Genomic DNA, 20,707 nt, shown 5'->3' on the forward strand with positions numbered 1-20,707 from the left:
ATTCTGATGTTGTCAAGTTTGTGTTGTTTTTGCTGAAACAAACTAACAACCTCTCTGATACTTGTCATTAATAAAACTTGGACTTTTCATCCTGGAAAATAAATTGCTTGCGGGAACAGGATAGATCTTTATAAAATCATGACTGGTATGGAGAAATTAAAAAGGGAAGTCTTATTACTCCTTCTCATTACACAAGAACAATGGTTTCCCACAGTGCCACCTGCTAGTACATGTCAGCAGTCAGGGAAACAAACGATCCAACCAGCAATCTGAGTTCTGCAAGCACTATCTCAACAAATCCCAGTACTGGCATCACCAACAACCTGCTTTGCAACCTGGTGACTTTCTATGTCACTGGACCAGCATTACATGTGCTACAACTCAGTGTTGAGAATTTGTTGATTACCATAGTTTGCTTGATGTTCTTGCTTATCAGCATACTATCAATATAATTTGCTTTTAAGAGACACATGTGGCAACTTTCAAAACTAGGCACTACAATAACAATGTTACAAAATTTCTTGTGCCATGTGGCACACCCGAAGCACAGCTGAGCCGTATACCTTCATCTGAAATTGCAGATTCCATTCAACTGATGTCCATCAAATTCTATGACACCATCCAGGTTGGCGGTTTCTAGCTGGCAAATGTTTACAAGCCTTTAAGCTTCCATAGGTTTTGCCACACCCCGCTGTCTGTCAGACATGAAAACAGCCATCACACAAACTGAGAGTATAAGGAGACTGACACCAACAGTGAATAACTTGCAGACTGGGCATCTCAAAGTGAACTTGCCCTTACCTATGATGCTAAGCAACAAGGCACTTTCCATACTTCTAGACAGGATTGTAACTGTTCTCCTGACTTGTGCTGGGTCAGTTCCATTCATCATCCTCAACCAGAAAGAAATCAAGTCTTGCATAACTTTCCACAGTTAACAAAAATGGTCACTGATCCATATTGGGCTACAGCTCCCAGTTTTCAGGAGTTACAAAAAGAAGTGGTGCAACTTCCAAAAGGCCTACCAAGAAAAATATAGGGAAGTGCTGGAAGACAATACACTCAGCATATCTCAGTAATTAATACCTACTGTCACTTCTGTGGCGTTACCTAAGAAGCAGACTGTAGAGCCATTACATGTGGTTGCCACCTAGTCTACATCCAATGTCTCAGTGAGGAGACCAATGCCTTGCTCAATAAGTACAAGGCATCTTGTGACCCAGATGTTGCTGATCATCCTATCAAATCATTGGACACTGCTCACCAAGCCAAATGAGAGGAGATGACTGAGAGGATGAGCTCTACCACCTCCATCCACAATGGCTGGAGTCTGCGCCAGTACCTTGGAATAACACAGCAGCCATCTGCGCTCAGCTGAAACGCAGTGACACCTGACCAGGAAGCCAGACACCTACTTAAGGTGGCCAGAGCACCTTTAGAGAAACAGATGTGAAGACAAGTGAGAAATGAATGGTGTATGTTTAAATGTGTGCACCAGATCAGAAGCTGTCCAGAATCATTCATGGTAATGGAGCTGGAACAGACACTGGATAGCATCATGTGTGAAACAGCTGCAGGCTAAGATAGCATATCCTCTGAATTCCTGGAAAATCTTGGCTCCCTGCTCATCTTTGGCTTGTGTAATTCTTTGCCAGGATCACCAGTGAGGGCAGACCACCCAAGTAACACAAAAGCCTTTGGCCTCCCAAAGCCTGGAAGGAACTCAAGTGAAACATAAGCTATCATCCCATATTACCAATGTTGGTGCTCTTGAAAGCTGAATGCATGCCAGAGAAATTTGACAACTGGTGCTGTTTCATCAATCTAAGAACAGCATAAGGTACCTTATGGCACATTTGGTTGCTCATGAAGATCTCACAGGTCATGCTGCCTTGGGTCACAGAGGTAATTGAACTGTGCCTCTGACATAGGCAATTCAGAGTCTAGATAGGTGAGAAGACAAGTGCTTGGTGATGCCAGGACACCAGGTTATCCCAGGACTCTCCTTTTTCCAACCCTCTTCAACCTTTACATCAATGACCTGCCAGCAATGGAGTCATGAAATATCTGTTCCTGGACCCAGGCCTGGACATGTCATGAGTTTGATGCTACCTTAAACCAGGACTTGGTGCCTCCAGCCAAGCATCATAAAAACAGTTGCTAGTTTGTTCCATGTGCATCATGCCAATGCATCCTGAGAACTGAATTGTTATCTGAATGGCCAGAAGGTGAGGCACGTAGAAGATCTGGTCTGTCTAGATGGGACTTTAGACCACACACTCCGAGTTGCCATGCCCACTTGAAAGAAACAGTAGCTAAAGTTAAGCTTCTTAGGAAACTGGCAGATGCTTGTGGGCCTCAGCTCTTGGCACATCACATTCCGTGGCAAAATACTGCACCAGTATGGAGTCAATCATCACACACCAAACTGGTGACTATGCAGTTATATGCCCCTGTGCGAATCCGCTAGATAAGCACATGGAGGATAAGTCCATCAATGGCTATTAGCCTATCCTCTGTTTGCCAAAATCTGGGAATAGGCAATAGTGGGTGGAAAAACTGATTCCCTGTTCTGTTCACTCCCTCAGGGGCATATGATATTGGCCACTGTCAGAAGACAGGATACTGGACTAGATGGACTTTTGGTCTGACCCAGCATGGCTGTTCTTACATTTTCTCAGCCACCAAGGCATATAAACAACCTCTCCCAGCTCTCTGTTTTATCCCAGCTCACAGGATACCAAGTACCTGGAAGTTTTACGTAATCCTGCAGCTCTTGGAGATGAGGGAGTATGTACAAATCACAACATTCATGTAAAAAATTTCTGGCACTCAGGAAAGGAAAGCTCTAAAATGTGATCTGAATGTACCCTAAAGACTCAAAATACAGAAAGCAGCTAAAATGAGCCCTAAGCTTATCCTTTTGAAAAAAATCTGAGAATTTTTAAGACAATCTCAGGATTTTGGAATGCCTGACCCATTGGTTTTGAATGTATGGGATTGGCAGTCTTGCTTCTGCGCTTTGCCTTGTACATGTATATACTAAAGAAGGGCTCTGTGGCATGTACGCAGGACTACATTTGTACTACAGTTGGGAGATGTGGTTGCAACCTGTGTATATCAAAACTGATTACACCTGCTGCAGTCACACCTCTGAGTGCAGCATAGACGTACCTTAAGTGTGAATAAACTTTGCTCTCTGTCAATCTGTCAGCTTTCATGTGTTATAAATTCACAAGAAGTTTCTAAAAATATTAAAAAGAAAATATAATTTAGCTGAGTCTCAGTAAATTATCTTTCTTTCTGAAAATAAATTAGGATTTGATCAAACAACCTCTTTTTCTTACAGCCCACTCAGGAGTTTTTTGGGTTTTTTTGTTTTTGTTTTGTTTTTGTATTTGTAGTACACCCTTGAAATACTATCTCTGTCTCAAACCTGTGGCTTGTATATTATTCATTCAGGCTTATATTTTCCAAGACTCTAGGGCCGTTGCTACACAGGCCACTTCCTTCGGAAGTGGCATGCTAATACAGGGAGCAAAAGATGCTAATGAGGCTCAGATGCAAATTCCCTGTGCCTCATTAGCATAACGTCACGTGATTTGGAGTCCGGAAGGCCATTATTCCGGACACCAAAACACCGTGTAGAAGAGCAGCCACTTGGGGGGGCTTCTGGAAGGAAGTCCTTCTTCCGGAGGCCCCGTCTTCCTGAAAATTTTTGGGAAGAAGGGGCCTAAGGAAGGAGGACTTCCTTCCAGAAGTCCCCCCAGGGCCACGCTTCTACACGGCATTTTGGAGTCCGGAAGAAAGGTCTTCTGGAGTCCAAATCACATGACATTATGCTAATGAGGTGGAGGGAATTTGCATCCGCGCCTCATTAACATCTTTTGCTCCCTGTAGCATGCCACTTCCAAAGGAAGTGGCCTGTGTAGAAACAGCCCAAGGCTGGATCTACACTAGAGAGTTTTTTTGACAGAAGAGGCCTTCTGTCGACATAACTCAGGGAACGTCTATGCACTTAAAGCATTCTGTCGACAAATCTCGACAGAACTCTGCATTTTCCTTGACAGTATTATCCCTCTGCCATTCTGCTTTCTGGCACCAAAGTGCAGTGCAGTCTGCCAGTTCTCTGTCAATAGAGCAAGCTGTGTGTGGATGCAATCTGTTGACAGAGGCTCTGTCGAGATTTCACTGTCGACAGTAACTTCTGTTGACAGATGCTTCTAGAGTACACATGGCCTAATGGATTAAAATACCCAACTGCTCTGGAGTGTCAGTGAGAAAATTACAACCTTAATCAATAATATACAACTCTGATCTTTTATTTCATAAAAATGAGGTGTCTAGAGTCAGTGCTGAGCAATGCGGATACTCTTAAAACCAGGGCAGGAAGTCTTTCTGCTAGAAAACCCTACTCTCATTGCAATCCAAGTGCCAGTCACTCACCCTGTGTCTACACGAGCCCCTTCCTTTTGGAAGAGGCGTGTTAACGAGCGGGTTCTAAAGATGCTGATGAGGCGCTGCCATGAATATGCAGCACCGCATTAGCATAATGGTGACCACGGCAATTCAAAAGTGCAGCTTTCGAATCGTGTGCCACCTGTGGAGACAGGGACCTTCCAAAAGGACTCCCCAGTTTTCGAAAACCCCTTCTTCCTAACACCAGGTAGGAAGAAGGGGCTTTCGAAAACTGTGGGGGGGTCCTTTCGGAAGATCCCCGTCTCCAAGGGCGGCACATGATTCGAAAGCCACACTTTCAAATAGCTGTGGTTTCCATTATGCTAATTACGTGCTGCATATTCATAGCAGTGCCTCATTAGCATCTTTCGAACCTGCTCGTTAACATGCCTCTTCCAAAAGGAAGGGGCTCATGTAGACCCAGCCTCAGTAATCCAAGGGTGAATCTACACTTGCATTCCTCTTTTGAAAGAGGTGTGAAAATGAGGTAAATCAAAAATGCAAATGAGGTATAAATTTGCATATTGGTACCTCGTTTGCATATTCTAATTTTGAAAGAGCTTCTTTCGAAAGAAGAAAGCCAGTGTAGACACTGCTCTTTTGAAAGTAAACCCATCTTTGAAGGAATCATTCTTCCCTTTATTTAATGGGAAGAAGGATTCTTTCAAAGATGGAGTTTACTTTTGAAAGAGCAGCGTCTACACTGGCTTTCTTCTTTTGAAAGCTCTTTCAAAATTAGAATATGCAAATGAGGTGTCAAATACACAAATGTATACCTCATTTGCATTTTCAGTTTACCTCATTTGCATACCTCTTTCAAAAGACGAATGCAAGTGTAGATGCACCCCAAGAGAGCTGACATTTTTGCAAACTCACTCTCTCTGTCCTTTCAGTTATCAAAAAGGACTGCATTTGCTAAATTTCAGTACTGCAAGTATATTAATAAGATGTTGAAATTGAGAGCACAGATCAGTAATACTAGCTTAAAGCATATTATAAACCCATGAGATTCAGAGTTCAGGTAAAACTTAAAAGAATTTTACAATGTTAAAGTATAAAAAGGCATAGAAAAGGCATACAAACATGGTAGTGATACCGTGCAATAACCATACGATTATGGTTATGGAACATTAGTAATTGTAGTCACAGGTTGTATTAAATTTGTCAAGGCATATTACAATTGTTTTCTCTCTGGGTATCATTGCAGAATATGGGTAAAGTTGTTGGGGCATCTTAACTACACTTTTCCATAGTACAGTTGAACCTCCTTAATCCGGGTGTCTGTGATTCAGTAAGACCATTGGTTTGGCCCCATGCATAGCTGAACTGCCTGCGCCAGCTTCCTGAGCCTCTCAGGATGGATCTAACAAAGCTTCAGAATGGATCCAACCCATAGACTCTGCCTGGCACGGGGAGGAGGAAGCAGCTTTGTATACTGCTGCTACCTGTCTGCCCACTCCAGGTAGGAAAACAGCAGCACAGCGAAGTGCTTGTCTGGAGGCTTTTACCCTGCCTTGTGGGGAGGGTGGCGGTAGTGCCTTGGAGCAAGGGGGGATGTAGAGCCACAGGTGCCTGCAGGAGTGGAGGTCCCCACAAGCACCCTATGTCCATCCCCGTCATGCCCAGATCCTGCACCCCCATCCCTCTCACGCACCACGTGGAGCTGGTAGAGGCTTCATGGCAGAGTTTGTGCAGATTCCTGCTAGGAATTCATTCTCATCAGTGGAGCTTTCTCATTCCCCTGTCCCCTTTCATTCTTCTGGTTCCACCTTTGTAGCATGGAGATGTCGGTGTACAAACCATTTTGCTGGTCTTCTACCTTCAGCCTTTCTCTTGAACCTCCTACCTGGACTTCCTACAATCTCCTGATCTCTGGCAGCTCTCAAGTGCCCTTTCCTGACTTCCTGCAGGGATGTCCCCCCTCTCTGCATTCCAGGTGCCTTCTCTTAAAACCCAGCTAGGAAGAAGCTGACGAATCACAGGTGCACTGGCTTCTTCTCCTTAAAGCACCAGTGCCACCTGTAACTGGTCATACACATTCTTTTTGCTGTTCCTCTGTAATCCTTCTGGACAAGGGTCATATATACTGAATGGTTCTGTAGAGCCATTGGTGAAAGTGTAAACTGTGATGATTTTTTAAAACATATTTTGTAGGTGGAAAGCCTTAAAAAAACATTTAAAAAGGCCATCCTACTCAAAATCATGACTGACTGCTCCCGGCTGATATTCTGTTTTAGGCTTTGGATGACTGTGCTGCCACTAAGGATTCTTAAGATAAGATGATGTAAAGGATGGAACCAGGCGTCAAATTGTACAGCTGCTTTTATGAATAGTTCCTGCTCCTGTTGTAGGAATTTGTAATGTGAGGCACTAGAGCTGACACCATTTTTTCTTTATTCAATTTAGACTAAATGCCAGAGTACCTTGGGACCTAAATACACAAAGGCAGAAAAGGACAGCAATCCTGAAACCTAGTATTTTTCCAAGAATCAGATACTGGTTTTCAAATCACTCATTTATTCACCATTTTGTAAATACTTCACTTAATTGATGGCAGCCTCAAATGATGAAGAACTTGTTCCAGAAATGAAGGCTAGAGTCACCAGCAGAAACCGATGAGACACAGAACTTCAACATATTTCAGAGGGGAAAATTGCAGGGATTTCAACTGAGAGATAAAGCAAAACAAATGGAAAATATGTGAAATTTCATTGCTACCTAAGTGAAGTTCAAAATAGGCAACTTTCAGAAATGTCAGTATCCTCTAAAGAGGCATTTAATGAAAGACAACAGCTTTGGAAACCCAAATCCATAGCTAGAATTGGAGACCCTGAAATTATCAACATTATACGTACTGTATTTCAATGCTAGATAATCAGACTATAAGTAAATACCATATATTAACCAAAAAATGCTACAAGATTATTGAAGGAGGAAGTAGGAGACAGACTGTGGGCCATTTGTTACTAACGTTGCTTGATGTATAGGACAAGAGGCTGAATTCATTCATGGTCATAGATTCCCAGGCCAGAAGGAACCATTGTCATCATCTAGTGTGACCTTCTGTATTACACAAACCACAGAATTTCTCCAAGATAATCTCTAGACAGCACTGCTAAGAAAACATCTAATTTTGATTTAAAAATTGCCAAGAATGGAGAAGACACCATGATGGGAGCCACCATTTCCCACAAGTCCCATTGGCCAGAAACAGTGAACAGAGATGAATGGGATCTGACAGTGGCTGCACCTATGGAGGCCCAGCTAAAGCATGTGGCAGCCTGCCAGGGCCTAACCATGGTGAGCTGCATCTGGCTCGTGGGCCACTTGCACACCCCTGTTATAAAGTATGTTTTCAATCCTTGAATGAGTCTTGTGGCTCTTCTCTGAACACTCTCCAGGTTGTCAACATCCTTCCTGAATGGTGGGCATCAGATACAATACTCTAGAACGAATTGTACTTGTGCAAGAGGTAGAATAACCACTCCAGTGCTACTCAGCTCTCCTGTGTTTATACATCTCAGATTTGCATTAGCTCTTTTGGTCACAGCATGGCACTAGGAGCTCATGTCCAGCTGTTTAGCCAACCCCTCCCACCAAAACATTTTCAGAGTCACTGCTTCCCAGGATGGAATCCCCTCCTCCTGTTGCATTCTACAGTCCTTGTCCCTTGATGTATACCTTCACAGTTAGCCATATTAAAACACTTAGGCTATGTCTACACTTGCCCCTTTCTTCGAAGAGGGCGTGGTAATCAGGGTAATGGGAGATTACTAATGAAGTGCTGCGATGCATATGCAGCATTTCATTAGGCAAATTCTTCCCCGTGGCAACTTTGAAGTTCATTTACTCCCCAAAAAGCTCAAGGAAAATCCAAGCTCATGAGAAAGGTTACATTGAGGCTTGTTTTATTGTTGCTTTTTAAGTTGTTAATAAAAGCTAGCTCCAGGAACAGAGAACACTTTTATTAGTAGGAATGAGTAAGTGTGGCATAGGGTGGGAATACCACCAACTTGAACAGGCCTTAGATGTGGAAGAATGATCTCTATGTACAGCTTCTCTACATGGTATATGATTAATAATTATACACGTATTTCCTGGTGTGTTTTGGTTGGGGGGGAATGTAACAACCTCAATTTTTGAAGATATAAAGAAACGGAATATGAGGTAGACCCTGAACCTGAATAAAACACCACACAATTCTCATTTGTTATGATTTTTTATGACATAGATGTAGGAGCTATCTGCTACCATTTTCTACCATTTACAGACCATATTTTCCTAAGGAGACTGACTTTCAAACAGAGAATATGTCACACTGGATGACTTTCCTCTTCCTTAACCTTTCCTGCTCAAAAAAAGTACTTAACAGCATGATCTTTTCCTGCCAGACAAAAGCCTTCTGGTTTTGGGATCTGATTTTAATAATTTAAATTAATTGATTTTAAACATGTATTAGGCATACAATGTGTGGGACACTGTCCCAGAAAAAAACTGAAACCTATCTTTTTGCAGGTTCATTTTATCTAGTACTGTAATCAGACAGTGCTGACACCAACTGTTCTCTTTTCTTCTCTTCCCTGTTTTTTCATTCCTTTCTTTCTCCCCTGTATTAATTTTCTTGCTCTGTTGATCCAAAAGCGATTGATCCCATGTTCCAAATATACAACTGAGTGTCATGTTTGTTTCCAGGCTACTTGAGATTGCTCAAGTGTATGCAAACTATGCTGAAAGTTTTATACTGAAAGCTGCCGGTTGACTGGGTATGCTCTTTCCTCTGGCATGTGTTATAGCAGAGAATTGTGCACCTAATTTTCTGGAATGTAATTGTAATGTTTTAAGTAGACACAAAGTTGCTTAATCTTCCTTCCCTCCCTGACAAATGGAGGAAGAAAAATTCAAAATAAATGTAACCCTTCTGTTAATGCCAGATGCCTGCCAGAAGGGCTGGGTTCAACTCTTGTGGGGTTTTCCTGTCAAGGATACAACCAACCGGCTCGAGCCCCCACCCAGTGGCCAGGGACAATTTCACCCCCATGCTGGGTGCCCCCCTCGCAAGCACAGAGTCTGAGATAGAAATGGCTTGTTTAATGACCATAACCTACCCCAAGGTTACGGTGACAGATGCAGTATATCTAAGCAAAGAAGAGACAAACCCCCTTCACCCAGATACCATCCCCATATGCAGTAGAACCCAGTCTCTTGCTGGGGCTCTTGGCCCTTTACCCCACACACAGTTACAGGATGTACCTTCTGCAGTGCAGTCCCAAACCCAAAGCCCGCAGATACATCACCAGGGCAGTACTAGCTGTCCACTTGTCTGCAGCCTCCCCTTGCTGCCACCAGCCGCCCACCATAGCCCGCCGGTCACCGTCGTCCGCCGCCGCTCCTACCAGCCGCCCGCCGTCGTCACTCCCACCGGCCGCTGTCGCTCCTACCGGCCGGTCGCCATCATCCGCCACTCCTACCGGCTGCCCGCCGTCATCACTCCCAACCCCACTGCTTGGGATTGCCCTAAGGCAGAACCCTGTAATTTCAGCTCTGCGTGGCCTCAGCTGCCACTCTGTGATTTTAGCTCCTGGTATCTCTCATATGGGGTTTCACAAACACCCTAGTATCCAGCTCTATCTTTCAACAGGTGCTGAGGGTTAGTCAAGCCAGGCTTACAGCTATATGGCCAAGGCATAGGCAGGGCCATGGCACTCAGCAAGCTGGCTCAACCAGTGCCCCTCCCCTTCTCCCTCACAATGCTTTAAACCAGGGAGCCCTGTGTAATCAATGTCTTACACAGCTAAGGCAACTGCCTTGTCCCCCACAACAACCCAGGGCATTGGTGAGATCTCACAACTCCCGCATTAAGTGTCAGCTTAAATTGTGATTTTACAACTACATGTTTGCAATAGACCAAATCTCATGGTTTACTTGCTACCCATTAGGCTTTGCCTGAAAAGGTATCACACATGCACACCTTCGCATTCTCATGCAAATGATCACTGGGAGACACACTCCTCCCAGCCTCAGTATCACACCTGCTGCCCTTCGCATTCTCATGCAGATGACCTCTGGGAGACACATTCCTCCCAGCCTTCAGCAGCACTGTGTTCCTTCTGCCACATTCCCTACATTAAAAAAATGAACTGAAGTCAGAGTTGGTTGGTTTAGAGTTGGTCAAATTTGTACTGTCAGATGTGAGAATTGTGTACAGCTATAAGTACTGGTTGGAAAATTAACTAAGTAATTTGTGAAATTATTACTCTTTGGCTACGTCTACACGTGCACGCTACATCGAAATAGCTTATTTCGATGTAGCGACATCGAAATAGTCTATTTCCATGAATAACATCTACACGTCCTCCATGGCTGGCAACGTCCACGTTCAACTTCGACGTTGGGCAGCACCACATCGAAATAGGCGCTGCGAGGGAACGTCTACACGCCAAAGTAGCACACATTGAAATAAGGGTGCCAGGAACAGCTGCAGACAGGGTCACAGGGCGGACTCAACAGCAAGCTGCTCCCTTAAAGGGCCCCTCCCAGACACAGTTGCACTAAACAACACAAGATCCACAGAGCCGACAACTGGTTGCAGACCCTGTGCATGCAGCATGGATCCCCAGCTGCAGCAGCAGCAGCCAGAAGCCCTGGGCTAAGGGCTGCTGCACACGGTGACCATACAGCCTCGCAGGGGCTGGAGAGAGAGCGTCTCTCAACCCCTCAGCCGATGGCCGCCATGGCGGACCCCACTATTTCGATGTTGCGGGACGCGGATCGGCTACACGTGCCCTACTTCGACGTTCAACTTCGACGTAGGGCGCTATTCCCATCCCCTCATGGGGTTAGTGACTTCGACGTCTCGCTGCCTAACGTCGATTTCAACTTCGAAATAGCGCCCAACACGTGTAGCCATGACAGGCGCTATTTCGAAGTTGGCACCACTACTTCGAAGTAGCGTGCACGTGTAGATGCGGCCTTTGTGTAAGAAAACCTAATGAAAAATATTTAAAAACATTAAATAAGGTGACACTTTGGTTCTTTCAGAAAGCCTGTCTCAAACATGCATCCTGTCCTGTAGCCTGAAGTGCTTGGCTTGTGTAGGTACAACAAAAGCAAAATTTAATTATCCTTTTTTTTTTCCATTAATTTTCCACCCACAGTCACATGACAACATCGGCCACATTTGAAGACCCTCGAATAGACAGCTGCCAAATCACCCCTCCAGCTCCTCGGAAAGTGGAAATGAGGAGGGATCCTGTGCTGGGATTCGGTTTTGTAGCTGGAAGTGAAAAGCCAGTTGTTGTACGCTCAGTAACACCAGGTATGATTTTTCCCCTTGTCTGGCCACAAAAGCAGTGCTTTGTGACTTATTAACTTCCTGTTGTGCTGCTGGCAGTAAGATGGATGGGGTCAGACTTGCAGTAGGACTGCATTGGTTTTAAATGTCTGCTAAGTGGTTTGATTTCTTTAAAGTGCTTTTTTAAAATTTAATAATTTTGAACTTGAATTTACATTGACTGGGACCAAATACCAAATACGATTAATGTATTCTAGCAACGAAGTGAATTATGAGCAATAGATTTCCTTCTGAGGGCATGTCTGCACTTCAGGTATAATCCTGCAGCTGGTGTATGCCAGCTATCCTTAGGGTGACCACATCTCCCTGTCCCAAATACAGGACAGGGAGATATGTGGAGAGGGACGGCTCCTCCCAGCTCCACCAAACCCTGGGGAGCAGAGAAGGAGGTGGCAGCTGCCGGCCATCTCTGGGAGCCCAGGGAAGCAGCAGACACCAGGAACGTGATAGCTCCTGGCTCTCCTCCAGAGCCCTGGGGAAGCAGCAGCCGCCCACGCTCCCCCAAAGCTCGGAAAATGACTCCCACCACAGCTGTGTCTGTGCAGGTACTGGAGGAAAAGGTCAGCGACAGGGTGGGGCCCAAATACGGGACAATTAGTTCCTTTTAAAAATATGTAGGGACACCTTTTTGGCATCCCAAATACAGGACCGTCCCACCAAATACATCTTTGTATGGGATGGGATGGTCACCCTAGCTATCCTGGGCTCAGGGGCTCAGACTGCAGAGCTGTTCAGTTGCAGTGTAGATGTTCAGGCTCAGTCTAGAGCTCAGGCTCTGGGTCCCTGTGAAGTGGGGATTTCCCAGAGTTCAGGCTACAGTGCAATTATACAACCCTGCTAGTCTGAGCCATATTAGCCTGTCCCCTATGAGCCTGCATCAGCTGGCACAGGCCAGTCATGGGTGTCTAACTGTAGCATAGACACCCTAAATTCCGATACACTTGCGTGCCCCCATAATGGTCGAATGATGCTGGATTGGAGTTCTCCAGTGGGGTCCCACAGGGATCTGTTTCGAGCCTGGGGTTAACACTTTTATTACTGATCTAGATGTGTGTATAGAGAGCCTGCTGAGCCAGTTTGCAATGACACAAAGCTAGGGGACGGTTGCTAGTACGTTGGAAGATAGAGCTAAAATTCAAATCAGAGAAATGATAAATTAGAAAGCTGGGCTATAGACAGAAAAATGAAATTCAGGAATGACAAACGTAAGGTGTTGTACATAGAGAAGCAGAGCCAAATGCACAATTTCAGAGAGGGGAAGAGCTGGCTCAGCAGCAGCACTGCTGAGAAGAATATGGGAGTTGTGATAGATCACAGCTTCGAGGGGAGTCAACAATGGAATGCTGTTGCACAGAAAGCAAATGCAGTTTTGAGTTGTATGAACAGAAGTACGGCATGTGTGTCGGGAGAGTTGATAGTACTCTGCTTTCCTCAGCACTGGTTAGGCCTCAGATGGGGTACCGTGCTTAGTTTTGGTCAACAACGTATAGAAAAGATGTAGAAAAACTGGCAAGGATCCAGAGGAGATTGACGAAGATGATCAAAGGGATGGAATGCAAGCCATAGGAGCAAAGGCTGCAAGAGCTGGATAAGTTTAGTTTGACAGAGGAGATTAAGGGGGGTTATGCTTGCAGTCTTCAAATACTTGAAAGGCTGCTCAAAAAAGATGGAGCAAAATTGTTCTCTCTTGCCACAGAGGGCAGGACAAGGGGCAATTGGTTCAAATTACAGAACACAGACTTAGAGTAAAACTCAGGAAACATTTCTGAACAGTGAGAAAAGTAGGACAACAGAACAGACTGCCTTGGGGGTGGGCTAAGGAAGCTTCTTCATGAGAGCATTGACCCTTGCAGTCCCTTCTAACTCTATGATTCTGTAAGAGCTTGTACTTTGAATTATTGTTTCTCACTGCAATGTTCCCAACCATATACATTTCTTAGCAGCAAAAAGCCAATATCACAGTTATTATTCTTCGCCATTGCTATTGTTTTTCATTGTATTTAAAGAAATAATTGTATTCCATTTTTTCTGTCCTGTGTAGTTTCTCATAATATGCTCCTCACATAATATCTGATCTTCTTCCAGTTACGTGACTAAAATATATTATGAATGGTTCTTCTCTCATCCACATATCGGGCGAGAACTGAGAATGTCTGTTTTGTCTCCTACAAAGAGGAATTTTGCCCTTGTACTAGAAAGTTCCATTATTCTTGAGGAATGGAATACTAAATTTTGGTCCTTATCCTGAACTTTTTGGTAAACCTGTAGGCATACCAGGCCCAGGTTGTTGCCTCGAAGAAAAGCACAAAGATCTTGAACTTCCAATATTCTGTTGGAAGTCAGTGTGGAGAGCAGATGAGAGGACAAGCAAAACTTCCTATAGAACACGTAAATGTGGTTTGCCCATGTGCAGGGGTAAATGGTGTTTGTACTGCTTGCAAATAAAGCAAATTATGCTTCCTAGGAGGGGAGGTATATCAGGCAACAAGTGAGAGTGGGAATTGGAGGAGAGGAATTTAAGGACCCAGTGATGTTATGGGGCAGGGGAGAAAAGGAGATGGATGGTAGGGGAGGTGAGAGGTTTTCAGGACTCAGGCAATGAAGGCATGGCACACCCTCACCCTCAGCTCTGCCAGTGCACCCCTCTTCCACCCCTCGCTTTGGCTGTGCACTTCATCCCTTTCATCACAATCATCCTGCAGTCTTGGCTGTGCCAACTCACCCCAGCCCCTATGTACTCCAAAGGAGAGCCCTGTGCAGGCCTGTTTTTAATCCTGCGGTACCCACTATTATGGCAGCAGGTCCCAGTCCTGCTGCAGGGCTCTGCATGAATCCAGAACACGCTTTGGTACCATAACTCTGATAGTGCACCCCGATCTGTATTGGAGGCACCCTGGGCTGTACATTTCTTGCCAGCTGCCTGCAACACTAAGGAATCTTGCCTCTGTTAGCCCACAAATGCAATCAGCCTGTCTGCCACTCAGGCATTTTCCTCTGTCTTTGTCCTGCAAATTGACCACAGATGGCTCTCAATTCCTTCAAAGTGTCTCCTTTTGTTTTCTAGCCCCTGATCACTGGATGTCCACAGAAGTCCCAGAGAATAGTGTATCCCAGACTACCAGCTTTACCTTACACCAGTTTTTCACAACTTTTCAGACTACTGTACTCCTTTCAGGAGTCTGACTTATTTTGTGTACCCTGCCCGCACTCAAGTTTCACCTCCCTTAAAAACTACTCACTTACAAAATCAGACATAAAAATGTAAGTGTCAAAGCAGATGGTTACTGAAAAAAATGCTTACTTTCTCATTTCTACCATATAATTATAAATAATTCAATTTAAATATAAATATATTTATATTTCAGTGTATTGCACAGAGATCCATGCAAACAAGTGGCTGTCTGTATGAAATTTTAGTTTGTGTTGGCGTCACTAGTGCATTTGTTGAAGCCCCTTGTAAAACTAAGCAAATATCTAGATGAGGCAATGTTCCCCCTGGAAGACCTCTGCCTTGTACCTCGGGTTCAGAATCATTATTTCAGACTAGGGGTGGGGAACCTCTGGTGTGCTGGCTGGACATGGTTCATAAGAGTTATGTGTGGTAGGTTACCGGATACTTGGTTTACCTGAGCATCCTCAGGCACAGCCACTCCCAGCTCTCATTAGCTGCCGTTCGTCAGTTCCAGCTAATGGGAGCAGCAGGAAGCATTGGTCGCCCTGCCTTAGAACACTGATCCTGTATTACACACCACGGTCAAACTCATTTATACCAGATGATGATGTCTTTCTTGCTTCTTCTGACTATTAATTCCTAACGGGAGCCTGTATTTCCCTAGTCAAAATCCTAGGAAATTCAATGGCGAATAATTATGTTAATACAAAATTAGGGTTGCTTGGTGATATGTCATCTACTTGCAAATTGTTGAGTTGAGCAAAACTCAATCTTCTCACATCCAGGAAATATGCAGTTAAGTTTGCCTATTCAGGTGTAACTCTGCCCTCTTCCAGCAATGCCTCAGTATGCCCTAGCAGCATACATATCTTTGCTCTGGCATCCCCTCAGCTGCTGAAAATATATGGGCTTTTCACTTTCTTTGGCAACCCATTCACACTCACCCACAGGATTTCATCTAATGCTACTCAAGGACAAAAAAGAATTTCTTACTGGCCAAAAGTTTCAGTTCTGCTCATCCCAACCCTAACCATTAACCTTACATTTCAACACAGTTGGAAACCAAGGTTCTTGGCTAAAGCTTTTGTATCTGAGCACTTAATGTTAAAGTCCGATTGTAATTCTATAGAAGTAGTCGTGAGCCTCTTCCGCTTCTACATCTTGGAGCATAGGCCATTGACGACCATTCGCCAGTGTCCCCAGTCCTGGGCGATCTTCTCCAATTCTGACCAGGTGTATCCCATCAATTCTATAGAGGCACCTAAATAAAAGTGGCCTGATTTTCAAAGCTGCTGGTCACATGCAGCTCCCATTGAATTGTCTAGGAAAGTCAGACCCTGGTTATTTAAATGCCTAAATGTACTTGTAGGTGCCTAACACCAGGAACTGTGTTATGAACATTTATGTTAGCTTTCTGGTGAGGTGTGTATGAACAGCAAGTGTTTTAGACCTTCAAGCAGAATGGTATCTAATACCTGAACAACAGAGTGAGCTGTCCACGTACTTATAACAGTCTACTAACCTGTGCTTGTTTCTCACTTGTCTCCAGGCGGCCCCTCTGAAGGAAAACTTATACCAGGAGATCAGATCATAATGATTAATGATGAGCCAGTCAGCACTGCTCCAAGGGAGAGAGTCATCGACCTTGTCAGGTAGTTGATGTGTCCTCTGCTTTCATTCTACCAGTTAAACCACAGGCCCAGTGGCTTACTGCCAGTGCAGTCACTTGATCAGGTGGCATCTTGCCTTCTCAGAGCAGAGAAAGTAGAAAACAATGTTACTGTGCTTATAGCAAATGGTGGCAGGATGGCATATAACTGGCAGGAAACGTCTTTACATATATTGTGAGTGTGAATAAATGTGAAAAAAATGTATTAAAGCATTTTCAAAAGAATTGGTCATTGAAGAAAGGGTTACCTTGATGATTAAGGGTTGTATCATATGTGGGGCTCAAAGCTTCAGCTCCTCTGGTTGCTTGGGTAAGGGGAATGTTTGAACCAATTGGTAAGTTTACTGGGATAGGGTGCATAGAATACAGCATTTTTGGCTTCCTCCCTTAAGGGTGGCTTGTGGGAACAATGCTTGGAGTGGAAGAGGCCCAGTGGTTGCTGCTTTATGCTGCTTTTTCAGGATAGTAATGGAGTAGGACCAAAGAGGCAATAGGGTCATCCAGGATTTGGGTCTCTCTTACCTTTGGGGTTGGGAAAGGCAGGACGAGGTGAACCTATGAGTGAATAGGTACATATATGGGGCTGGGAGAAGGTAATGTATGCTTGCGTGAATGGCATATGAATAGGTGTGTGTTGGGAGAATGAGGGAAGAATGAGTGAGTATAAAAAGTACGAGTTAGAGGGTGAAGGAGGAGAAGAAAAAGAACAACAAACACAGTACGGAAAGGAAAAGGATTAAGAATTGGTGGAGGAGAGAAGGAAAAGAGGGAACACATAAAGCAATGCGACATCATTTGTAAAAAAAGTAGAGTGAAAAAGAAAGCATTAAAATAAAGCATAACAAAACTCATGAGATGGAGTAAGCTGAGTATGTTTCAAGAAGTTTATTAAGTAGAAAGTTGATTGGCAATAAATATAGTACACAATTGTTTTAAACTTTAGAGGCGTTGCTTAGTAGGCGGTGTATTGTGTGCATTTTTTTTTAACTATTGGCCTAGTAGGCTTTTTACTAGGGCTAGCTGATGTAAGAGAGAGTTTCAGAATCTGATTGTATACCTTTGGCTGATAGGTTAAATGGAGGGTCCTTCTTTCCCAATCTAGCTGTCATCAATGTTGAAAACAAATTGCCTGTGACACTTTTCTAAAAGAGTCAGTTCTGAATTTTAGTTATGAACTTTTACAACAACTGCGATTCTCTGGAACACAATGCAGAGGATGAAGCTCATGAGAGTTGGGGGGAAACTGTTCTCAGTCAAGCGCATCTGGCTGTGGAAAACTGCGCCACGAGACCAAGTATCTCAAGATTCTTACTGTCTTTAAGAAATGCTTCCTATCTTCCTTTTCACATTTTTCTTTCCTATCACAGCAAACGTACCTGCACTAGTGACACCACCACCCAAAAAACTAAAAGAAAATAAAAACTATGGCAAACAATTCACTCAGTAATTAAAAACATAATCATATTATTATGATTTAATCAACTAATCAACTTAATCAACTAATTAAAATGAAAATATGTGAAGCACAGATTTACATCCCTCGCCCCCCAAAAAGTCGTAAAGTCGCTGTGGGGTCCATTTAGGGATTTTGCTATTCCTGTTGATTTTATGTAGAATAACTCCACAATTACAGTGATGGGTGGCAGTATGAAACAGTATTTAACTGGTAAACTACTTTGGGATACCTTTGTGCTAGATAAATCTATCGTTGTGTAGTTTCTATTCTTTTCCTAAAAACAAGCAGTTTTGTACAGTTATTAACGTTAATGAGCTTTCATGGGTAAGACACGCTTCCTCAGATTCCTGGGCATTAAAGCGCATTACCTAATAAATAAAAGTGTTAGTCATATGATGCTACAGGATTGCTTGTTTTGTTTTTTTGTTTTTTTTTTGTTAGGGTTTGGTCTTTTTTTTTTTTTTGGTTAAGCTACGGAGTAGCACTGCTACCTCTAAGTGGGTCTGTCCCATGAAAGCTCACCTAATAAACCATTTTGCTAGTCTTTAAAGTGCTACTTGACTGCTTTTTGTTTTTATATTTTTTCCTGATTGTTTGGGATGTCCCATTATCAGCAGTAAGATACGGCCTCATTTCCCTCTCCTGGTGTCACTATTTTTTAGAAATAGTGGGCAACAGAGTGTTTAATTAGGACTGAGGCAAACTGGATCTAAATATGAGGGAGTTCCCTCTGTGAAGGGGAGTTTAGAGGCTGATCCATGTTGATTATATTAAATATTCTTGGCTATGCCACTGTACACAATCCTTTAAGATGTTCTGGATTCTATCTTTTCTTGGTGCTTTCCTAGTAGTTAAATTGTACCTGTGCCATTTACATCTGCCTGACTCTGAGACTTTATCATAAGTTGCCTTTTCTTCACTGAGTTTCACAATGGGCTGTATTAACAATATGTACCTCATTCCACCTATCATCGTTTCAATGGGGACATCTGGTATGATTAGACAAAACACGCAGCCACCACATCACAGCAGAAGCAGTACAGTAATTCATCCATTCCATCCCATCTCTCACTTAAGGTCATTCTTGGGTCAGACACATTCATATCTTTGAAGCGACGCTTTGTCTCCATTTGCAGCGTAGACAGAGGAAGTTTTGAAATCTTGTTTTCTGACTGGTAGGCATATGTCTGCCGTCAGCGATGGGTAAGCTCTCTGCCTGGAGAAAAATATGTGTATCTGTGAAACAGACAGAACTGCACAATCTTGCAGAGGCAGGGGATTGAGGAGAGGGAGGCATGACCTCATTGCATATTGCAGATCGGTGTAAGAACTGCTTAGCATTAGCTGTGTGAAAGTTGTTTCTATCTAACCCTGTCAGGAAGCTTACTGCAAAACTAAGTAAAGGATGGCTTTTATAGTTGTCAAGAATGAAAAAGAAATAATCAGTCTTATTTGAAAATATAGCTGTATCGTGCCAGATATAGCCTGGGCCTTTTAAAATGTTTTAACATGAAGGTAAAGTAGATCAAACCACTGTTTTAAACTGAAATATGGGCAGTTGACTCAAAATTTCAAACAAAAGTATATAAATATTAGAGTTATTGAGTTATTAAGACTTGACTATTGTATGAGAATATTTATTCTGTTTAATTTCTAACTGAATGCTAAGCAAATGCAATTAAATGTAATAGCACATTTCTTTGTGAGTATTGTTTATTAAAGCGCACATCAAAGTGATGGATATTGATTATATACAACTTTAAATCCAAAGAAACATAAGTTTTATAGTTCAGAAACCACAGCAAAAATGGTCAATGAAATTATATAGCTGTCTTTTTTCCATGTTGCCGTTTGACAAGATCACTTTCCCAACCAGTAAATTAATAGTATTTGTGTCTTTAAAATTGCCAGAGGCTACCATTTTGTTTAGTTGCTTTCCTTTGGAGTGTTTGTCATTAATGCCAAAACTTTTCATTGCGCTTAAGGAAAATGGATAGAAAATTATTCTGACCAGATTTATAGGAAATGATGATGGAAGAAACATACTTAGTACTATGAAACTTCTCACTTTGCATCACTTTATCTCTTCATGAAATTTTAACATTTTATTACATGACTTGGGTGTTCATTTTCAAACTGGTTATGTCAAAACAGGCCTGTTGTTCAGATATTAACCTTCCCATAAACTGCTTAACTCTGCATTAAAGCAACATCTGGTTAGTTCAGAGATTTCTCATCAGAGACACAGTAAAGGATTTTTTTTGTTAATTTGTTTTTAAGTAGTCTGTAAATTGAGGAATACTATTGCTAAACTGTGAGGTCTAGAGATTAGCAAGGACATACGTTATATAATAATGAACTGAGACTGTAATTAATTCTCATCCATCTCATTTTCTTTGATTCCTACTTTGCTAATAACATTTAATTAAAGCTCAGGACATCACTGAAACCCAAAGTTGCAGGGATATTGGTAGTCATAGTCTGCAGTAGTAACATGCAGACTCTCATTATTTCTGGTAATGTCCAGTGCTTTTTGAACTGTGTGCTACTCTAAGTTATTTCAAGGAAAGTACACAGCACTCACTTTCACAATATTTCCTA

At 43.0% G+C, this 20,707-nt stretch overlaps 1 protein-coding gene across 1 annotated transcript in view; it reads left to right on the plus strand.

The window, feature by feature from the left end:
* Window positions 1–20,707, plus strand: part of FRMPD4 (FERM and PDZ domain containing 4) — a 180,643-nt gene that overhangs the window by 83,310 nt on the left and 76,626 nt on the right. Inside the window, exons 2-3 of the mRNA XM_074983345.1 lie at window positions 11,613–11,773; window positions 16,531–16,633. Of these exons, the coding sequence (XP_074839446.1) occupies window positions 11,613–11,773; window positions 16,531–16,633 (264 nt within the window). The remainder of the gene's footprint in view (window positions 1–11,612; window positions 11,774–16,530; window positions 16,634–20,707) is intronic.

Source organism: Carettochelys insculpta, chromosome 1 (assembly GCF_033958435.1).
Source record: "Carettochelys insculpta isolate YL-2023 chromosome 1, ASM3395843v1, whole genome shotgun sequence".
NCBI lineage: Eukaryota > Metazoa > Chordata > Testudines > Carettochelyidae > Carettochelys > Carettochelys insculpta.